The sequence below is a fragment of the Nylanderia fulva genome, unplaced genomic scaffold (genome assembly GCF_048542155.1).
Source record: "Nylanderia fulva isolate GAGA-0341 unplaced genomic scaffold, ASM4854215v1 Scaffold35, whole genome shotgun sequence".
Classification (NCBI taxonomy): domain Eukaryota; kingdom Metazoa; phylum Arthropoda; class Insecta; order Hymenoptera; family Formicidae; genus Nylanderia; species Nylanderia fulva.
In genome coordinates, this window is record NW_028190422.1 from 2,319,527 (window position 1) to 2,329,241 (window position 9,715).

The 9,715-nt window shown below is 28.6% G+C and overlaps 1 protein-coding gene across 1 annotated transcript; it reads left to right on the forward strand.

The window, feature by feature from the left end:
* The first annotated feature begins 4,859 nt into the window (after window positions 1–4,859).
* Window positions 4,860–9,705, forward strand: LOC114934938 (uncharacterized). The gene is made up of 3 exons (XM_029307652.2): window positions 4,860–4,889; window positions 7,010–7,293; window positions 8,001–9,705. Exons 1-3 carry the CDS (start codon window positions 4,860–4,862, stop codon window positions 8,167–8,169), a joined length of 483 nt encoding a protein of 160 aa, XP_029163485.1. The 3' UTR covers window positions 8,170–9,705.
* Window positions 9,706–9,715: the final 10 nt, after the last annotated feature.

Sequence of the window (9,715 nt, forward strand, 5' to 3'; positions counted from 1 at the left end):
TATATTCTTCTCATTATTTACCTTATCAAAAATATCGATTTTATATTAATTACTATATATTATCAGACAATGTTTAATCAATCAGTTATTCAACGTTATTAATTTTAAATATACTTATAACTATTATTAATTTTTCTTAATTATTATTATCTCATTATATTTAGATAATTGTTATATTATTAATTTTTCTTTTTTTTCAATTATCTTTTTTATAAAATAATAATAAACTTTCGTATGTATTAATTATCGTTAATTAAACGCGCAATTTATCGTGTCATTATCGGTTTGTAGGGAGTTGGCTGCCTATTTAGGATCGATACACGAAAGTATGTCAGCTATAATCTCAGTCTCGCGGTAACTCACAACGTATATATACGCGTGCTCCAGTACACGCCACTGCTCGTTTCATTCACGATCCCCTCGATCATCATCCTTGTGATACTCTCGAACGTGTCGTATCCTACGTCGTAGCGATAGTTAAAAATAAACGACGAGCAAACACGACAATTATCAGGTTGCGCGAGAGGCTGGCAGCTCCAGAGAGTAGAATCTGTGACCCACAATCTCTATAATTTCTCTCTATTTTATTTTAATTATTCTTGATAAATTATTTATATTATTTCTTGACTAATAGAAATAATAAATGGTTGACATTTTTTTAAATTTATTTTTTTTATTTTGTTATTTTCAATTTTTTTATATTGAATATGCAAATCAATTTCAGTGTTTACTCCGAAGAAGAGCAAATGATTAATTGTTTCCTGATAAAGGGGAGGCAAGTCTGACCCACAATCTTTATCATTTCTTTCTATTTTATTTAAATAATTCTTGATAAATTATTTACATTATTTTTTGAATAATAGAAATAATAAAAATAATAGGAATTTATATGTAACACTCTCATGAACGTCCGCAGGATTTTTTTTCAGAGGAATGATTAACATTTTTTAAATTTAATTTTTTTTATTTTGTTATTTTCAATTTTTTTATATTGAATATGCAAATAAATTTCAGTATTTACTCAAAAGAAAACAAACGATTAATTTTTTCCTGATAAGAAGGGGCAAGTCTGACCCACAATCTCTATAATTTCTCTCTATTTTATTTTAATTATTCTTGATAAATTATTTACATTATTTCTTGAATAATAGAAATAATTAAAATAATAGAAATTTATATATATATATATGTAACACGCTCATGTGGATATTTATTTTTAATTTAATTTTTTTATTTTGTTATTTTCAATTTTTAATATTGAATATGCAAATAAATTTCAGTGTTTACTCAAAAGAAGAGAAAAATTTTTTCCTGATTAATGGAGACAAGTGCGAAGTATCCCTTTGATAATGCTATTGTTTTCATAAAATCTCTTACATGACAAAGTTTCGCTTTTTTTGAAAACAAGGCATTTTATCATGATATAGTGATCTTAAATACGTATTGATTAATTTGATTAATAAAGTGTTATATAACACGAAGAATAGAAACTCCAACTTTCACCATATAACTCGTAAGGATGACATGATAAGATCTTAATCCTCTATTGTTACAAATTAAACTTTATCCAGAGTCTGTGTAGTTTTTACTGATTGAAGTTATTGCGCGTTTAGATGTATGATATAATTAAATTTATTAAAATCTATTTATATACTCTCTCTGGTCCTCGCATGTACGCATGTGAGCATCTTTAAAACATTGACATTTGAACATCCACGTCGTGGGAAGAAACACATAAAATTATGAAACCATAATGAATCGATCATCGAATGCGAATAAATGGTCAGATTCTATTCAAAGATGCTTTCAAATTCTTGCATAAACATAAGTTACGGTAACTCGAATAGTTCTGGACAATTTCTGATACATTACACAGCGCCTACGATATTAAAAGATAAGAGAATATAATAAATCATTTCTGCTTCTCTCGTTTCAGAGATTAAAAAATTTTAGACAAGTATTTCGATAAATTCCATTAGCTAAGATGATTAAGAATTAACGAATGAGAGGAATGATATATAAATTAGAATTTATCTTGTAAACCAACGCATTTTATTTATTTACATTATACATATTTTACTCGCAAAAGAGATAATAAAATAAAATAGATAATATATAATAAAGGATAATAAAATAAAATAAAATAAATTATAATTCTCTTTAAAATGTCCGAACAGTATATATAATCTCGTCTATTTTTTTAATAGAATAAAATGAAATAAGGTATCTGAAATTTATTTGCATATTCAATATTAAAAAATTGAAATTAAAATAATATTAAATTAAAATAATTTATCAAGAATAATTTAAATAAAATCAAACTAATGTACAATACAAATGAATTAATCCGCGCGGTGACTCTCGATCTCGGGGTATTTAATTTGATGTATCGGTAAAAGTGTTGAGAGATCAGAGCAATACGACGTTCACGGTTCACGTGCTCTGTCACTTTTCGCGGCAAAAATTCCCGATAAATAATATTTTATTTATCTCATCGCGAGTGTCTGTCGCGCAAATATGTCGGACTATAATTTTGCATGCATGTCATGCTCGCGTTGCGCAAGAATATTTTTGTACATCTCCTCGCGAGAGAGTTCTCTTAAACGAGAGATAGGAGGTGTATCGAACCTTTTGCCAAAGTTATGTAACTGATGAGAGTGATGGTGTCTCCGTTTCATATTCTCCGGTACATCGGACAATCTAAAATTCATAATCCTTATTAGTTGCAACATTCCAGTCGAAAATTCGCATTCCATTTTTCAAGAATAATCGAAGAATAAGATTTCATCATGCAGCCTTGGCTCTTCAATTTTTCGAGGCCCTCTTCGCGTATAATCTCATGATTTATCGATACAATCAATCTTTGTGTGGAGAAAAAATTTTATTTATTATATTAATAGATTTTGACACATCCGAATCTGAATGAGAAGTTTGACATGATTTAAAAAAACAAAGTTTTTCTGCCAAGGGCTTTATTATAGTGTAACATTGCCTCGAATTTTTTTATTAACTAATTTCTTATTTAATTAATTAATTTTATTTATTATTTAAATAATTATTTTTTATTATTTAATTTATATTTATTTATCTGTTCGTTCCATCGGCATCGATTGCTATTTCTATTGTATATGCAACAGATCCGACAATCGGTGGCTTTGCGAGAGAAATAAAATGTCAGCAGAAACGGCGGTGCATCCTATTAAGAGCAAATGTATTCTATTAAAGGTTTAGAGATCGCATTGTTCGTGCTCTTAAAACGAGCCAGATCACTAGGATCGTGACAACACGGTGGCCTTTAAATCGACGATAAATCCATGTGTGTTTCCCGGTGCATCTGGACTCGCATGTCTATTCATTCTCGTATAACGTCACTTTATTCCACGATTGATAGTAAAAGTAACTGAATTAATCCTCATGAATAAGAGATTTTAAATGAAAATATAAAGATTCCATTGAAAATAAATAAATAAATATACGCAAAGAAAAATATGAATGAGAGATATAATATAATAAAATTATTTTTGCGCTCTTCTCATTTAATTTGACGAGAGGATTTTTATTGAAAATTTAAATCATCTGTGTGTGTTTATTTATTAATCGAATTTGAAAAAATAATTTGTTTTAGATAGGTTGTGCGAAAGCTTCAAAATCTTGCTTTGCCTCTGTTACAACACTTAATTACAAGGGTAGCCATAATTCTACATTCCGCAGTGATAATCTATGACTTGAAACTGATTTCTCTCCAATAAATATCGCGACAGGTTTCCAATTACCTGTTTAAAATGATTCGTGATTTTTGCAATCACACGGATTATTACGTAGGAAACGATACCTAACACTTACACAAATAATTACACGGGGGTAAATCCGATAAATGATAATTTTTTCCCCTTTATAAAAACGATCTGCCATTTAGTGTCGATGAAAACTATTTTACTACCAATGTGTAATCTCATACTTTACTTTCTTCCACCAAAAATTTAATAAAAAATTAAAGCCACTAATATATTCTGAAATAGCAATTGATAATGACAGTTAAAGAAATCAAAGAAAGATAATTAAAAAATAATACCAAAAATATATCTTATAATTAAAGAAATAAAATATTATTCCTAACTCTAATACATTATAAAAATCATCGGTTTTCATTATGTTCTCGATTAACTTGTGATAGAAAAATTTTTTTTTGCTGAATGATACCCGGGAAAATAATTTTTATATATGTATAACAATATAAAATTATATAGAAATATATAAAATTATATATATTTATTCGCAAATATATATATGAAATATATAAATTGACATGAATATATATATATATATATATATATATATATGAACTCTTATAATTTATGTATAAATATATATAATATATTTATATATAAATTTATATTTTATATTTATATGTATAATTGTACAATTATTTATATATAATTATATATAAAAAATTGTTTCCCGGGCATTTTGCTCCTGTCAATAAATTTATATTTGGCTAATGATCTTTTAATTGATCGATTTGTTTACGGTTTTCAAACAATGTTCTCCAGCTCGTGAATATAATGATACGATACACAGATAATGAACGATCGGCAATAATCGCGAACAGCAAATAGCCATTCGTGCATTCGGTCGTCTTCTCGAAGTAGGGATCAGAGAGGGAAGAGCGCCCGATCATTTTCATTAGGTATATAAGGCCGGGGGCTCGCAGAAGTACAAATCCGCCGACAAGATTCTGTATACATATAGTCCCGGTGTAACGCAGGGTGTGTCCGTGCAAGATTCCGGGTGATGCAGTGCGAAGTGTCCTCTTTATTTTCGTTATTGTATTGTTGTCATAATTGACAGTCGTAATTACGATGGGTCGTCGCGGGATCGTTCACGCGCTGGTACGTTTTGCGAAAAAAAATTCCAACGTCTGCGTAAAGCGTGAAAAAAATCCTCCAAACTACACCTTTATATATTTTTTATATTATTTATTAGCGTATATTGACTTCACTTTATTCATATATTTTTAGTTTGCACCTAATGTGAGATAAGTAAATTTAGGAATTTTTTGATTACTGCTAAGTGTCATCCTAAAAAGACATGTTTTTTTATTACAAGTTAATCGATAATATAATGAAAAATAATGATGGTTTTTATAATGTATTAGAATTAGGAATAATTTTTTATTTTTCCAATCGTAAGATATATTTTAGTTTTATTTTCTAATTACCTTTCGAGACGGTTTTTTAATTATCATCATTGTCAGTTGCTATTTCAGAATACCTATAATAGCTTTAATTTTTTATTATATTTTTTATTATTTTGGTGAAAAAAATAAAAAAGATAAGAGAACATTGTCGCGATAATTAGGAATAATTTTTTATTTTTCCAATCGTAAGATATATTTTAATTTTATTTTCTAATTATCTTTTAAGATGGTTTTTTAATTATCATCATTGTCAATTGCTATTTCAGAATACCTATAACGGCTTTATTTTTATTTTTTTTTTTAATAATTTTTATTATTTTGGTGGAAAAAATAAGAAAGATAAAAGAACATTGTCGCGAACTTTTACCAGAATTCTCGTGGATGCTGCGTTCGTGGCTGATTACCTGCGAATGGCGCGAATCGCTCGTAAATTTCACGTTCGCCGCGCAATCTCGTTGCAACGCGCGTTTGCATTTGCATCTTTGCGGGAAAAAGTACGACCGCACTAACTGAATCGTTACGTCCAATAACTATAAAAGTATGAAAGAAATAAAGAAGATATAAATCTTGATGAACTGATGCTACTATAAAGTCGTACGTGCGATAAATGCTTTGAGCTTATTTTAGCTCTCAAAGTGCATCGATGCATTAATTTAATTTAATTTTTTTTTTTAAAGTACCGTAGTTTAATCTTTACATAAATTATTTTCAATTTAATAGATGTGCTTTCTCTCTCTCTCTTTCTTTTCTGATATCTATGTTAATTGCTGTCTAATCCGACAGTTGCATTAACGTCGTAGTATTTCTACGAATCCCCAATGATGCAATATAAGAGTAGCATTCTTTCCGCTAATAACCTTTGCATTAAATTTCTCTTTCATATATATTTATATTTCCACGCTCGAAGAACTGATTAATAACAGCCGTTAAGATTAATCACCCGAGTGGTCGATCCTTTAAGTAGAACCAGTTACATCTTCCTCAGATAAAAGATGTATACCGCCGTAAAATATCGGTTGTCTCTTATAATATATATAGTGTGGCAGGGGTTGAGAGTTCACACATTTTCCTTGAAACGATTCGCGAGATTCCCGCGACATCGCTCCTTTCTATCGCGAGGGCCCGCGATTATTGCGTCTTCGTATAATCGCACGGGGCCGGTTATTGGGCCCCGAAGCGTTCGAAACCCAGGCCCGGCCGGCCGGTCATCGATTAAGTAGAAAGTGTCCTTTAAAGAGGGATCCACTACCATCACCACCGTGAACGGCGATCGCTGATTATCCAACGCGACGCGCCGCATCGGTCGCGGGGTCATCCTCTCGGCAATTCCCGATCGCGTAGACGTAGATATAGTTCATTAATTATTTAACAAAAATGAGAAATGATGATGCTCTTAGTCGTTCAATTCTCGAGGAAAACAGTTGTCAAAATGAAAAGATTTTATTCTACAATTTTTGATTTTTTTTTTCATGTAGAACTGCACAACACGCTTCTCTTTTAGTTGTTCATTTAATATTAAATTTATATTATATTATATATATATATATATATATATATATTATATTATATATATTATATATTAATATTATATTTATTAATATTGAACTTATATTATATAATATATTATATTATATTATATAAATTATATTTATTATATTAATTTAATATTTATTTAATTACAATATCTTGGAAGAGAGGTAACGTAAATATACATATGTTTGGGATATTCAGAAAATAATGCCCTACATTTAATTAATAAAATATGCAAATTTATTTTCTGTTACTGATGTAAAAATTAACTTCCTCTTATAGATTTGGTGCTTGCTGTCATTTCCGCTGTGCTTCACCGAGAAGCTATCCCCGGATCAAAAAGCGCCGCTGTTCGCGCGTGGATCAGGCGGTCTGATTCTGAAACCACCCTTCGAGAGCGAGCAGAAAGTCGCTGCGAGTCCACCGGTTTCCACTAATATCCTCAACGAGGACGGCGTCGAGAGGACGGAGGTCGCAACCTTCAAACTTGTGGATGGCGAAGTGGTCCGAGTAGTAGAAGGATCTTACTCCTACAGGAGCCCCGAAGGAATTCCCGTTTCTGTTAAGTGAGTATGTCCTATATATTTTATCGCGATAATCTGCATTTAATATTTTAATTATATTTAAATCAATTTTTATATCTGAAGGTTTTTTCTATATCTAAAGATCAGGTTGAGTTGAATCTTAATGAATCTGAGATCAAAGTTCTTCGGATATTCGATTGCTGTTAAGTCTGAAAAATTATTAAACAGGTGTTTGAATTTAGATTTAGAAACGTCGAACATCATATATTTATGTAAACTGATTTACTGTTTAGAGATTTTTTTTGTTAACGTTTTATTAATATTTTTTGACAGAAATCAGCTGATTAAAAGCGTAAATTGCTAATTAAATTTTAAAATAATAATATATTATAGAAATTAAAATAATATGCTAGAATACTTTAAACTCGATTAATATTTTTGATAGTTATCAGCTGATTTCTGTCAAAAAATATTATTCGCTGATTAAGGTATTATTAATATATTATTTACAAAAGCTGATTTATATGACATTTGCAATTTTTAATTTGAGGAATAAGATAGGTTTTACGTATAATTTTAATAATAATTTTAATAATAATTTTAATAATAAATTTTAATAATAATATTGTATTAATAAAATAATTTTATTAATAAAATTTTAATAATGTCTTTATTAAACATACAAAAGCATATATTTTTTCTAATATTCAAGAGTTGAGAAAGCATAACATAATCTTTGTATTCACAAGCTACATCGCTGATGAAAACGGATACCGGGCGGGATTCAGGCTGGGTCGTGCTGTGACCGAAACGGGGTCTCGCATCAGACCCATAGGACCAGAAAGCATCAGACCTGTAGGACCAGAAAGCATCACGCGAAAGAGCAACGAAGATCGAGGTTATCTGCCACCGAAATAAAAAGATTCCAGCTAATTCTAACTAAGACTGGCCTAAATACACTTTTGCGTGACTTTAATAGTAGGAGGCTATATATTTCTTGACAATGTTTTTTGTCAGCGATTGATTTTATTGACAATTTTATCTGAACAAAGATATCGAGATACGAACAGTTTTCAAACTGTGAAAGATATATAAGATATATTTTATTTTTCTTGGTTTTATTGATTTTTGACATTTTTGTGTAGTTGCTGAAGAAATATTTATTCTAACAAATTTTAAAACTAACTTACGAAAAAATATAATCAACTGAATGCTCGCAGAGAGAGAAATAATTATTTCGATATTAAGTGAGCGATATCGTTTTATTTACTATATGTGCATCTATAAATATATCGTAGGCAAACATATTAATTTGATAAGAAATAATGCAAATATAAAACTGGTGTGAATTTTTATAATATAATTATTTTTATATTTTATTGTTACAATCAATCCATTTTTAATCTCACAAACCAAGCACATTTTTATTCCCTCAACTTACCCTTTACTCTTCATTCATTTAATTTTGCGTATTAACAAAAATGCGTATTAACAAAAATGCGTATTAACAAAAATGCGTATTAACAAAATTGCGTATTAACAAAAATATTTTCTACACATTTGTTATAAAATAATGTCTTATATTTTAAAACCTTTTTTTAGAAAGGTACGTCCGATTTGATATTTAGATAAATATTTGCGTCACGCGTTTAGCAATAAATGTTGCTACGATAGAAATGTATCGTCTCCTAAATTATTTTATCTACGTAAACATATATATTTAAAATGCAAACATAAATAATTAATGAACTATATACAATACAATTAAATATATATTTAAAATATTTAAATATATATTTAAAAACATACACATATATGTATCTATTATATATTTATATTTTGTGTATTTAATATATTTTAAATTAAAAACATATTAGAAACATATTAGAAATAGGAGACCAAATGTCACAGAAATGAGCATGTAAAATAGTTATATGTATATGTTATCTAGAGTTAATTAAGATTAAAATTGTCAGCCATAATATTTTTATCATTATAATGTTATTGATAAAAATGTTCATATACTAAAGCAAAAACTAACATACAAATTTATAAGATATTAGTCGATATATATACACGCTTCATACAATATGTTAACGTTATATTATTAACAGTAAATATAGGCTAGTTCAATATTGTTAAATTATGTCCAGGTCAAATTGATGTATCCAGTTTTTAATAATGTTAATAAAAAATGTTATCAGAAAAAATACAGAAATACAAACTGCAAAGGAAAGAAAAGTTTACGAATATATGATTAAAGAATAAAAATCAGAGGACACGAAGAAAGAGAATATATATACTGTGGAAATCAGGTTTAATTATTTTGACAAACAAAACGATCGACGTACAATAATGCAAAATTAATCATCACTTAAAAAATTACATAGTTACGAATATTATTTACTATAATTGTTTTTTGAGAGAAATTATTCGACTGGACAATGAGTACAAATATTTATAA

Coding starts and splice junctions, on each gene's coding strand:
- LOC114934938 (XM_029307652.2), top strand. CDS start 4,860: ATGGGTCGTCGCGGGATCGTTCACGCGCTG. Junction 4,890..7,009: donor GCGGGATCGTTCACGCGCTG/GTACGTTTTGCG, acceptor TTCCTCTTATAG/ATTTGGTGCTTGCTGTCATT. Junction 7,294..8,000: donor GGAATTCCCGTTTCTGTTAA/GTGAGTATGTCC, acceptor TGTATTCACAAG/CTACATCGCTGATGAAAACG.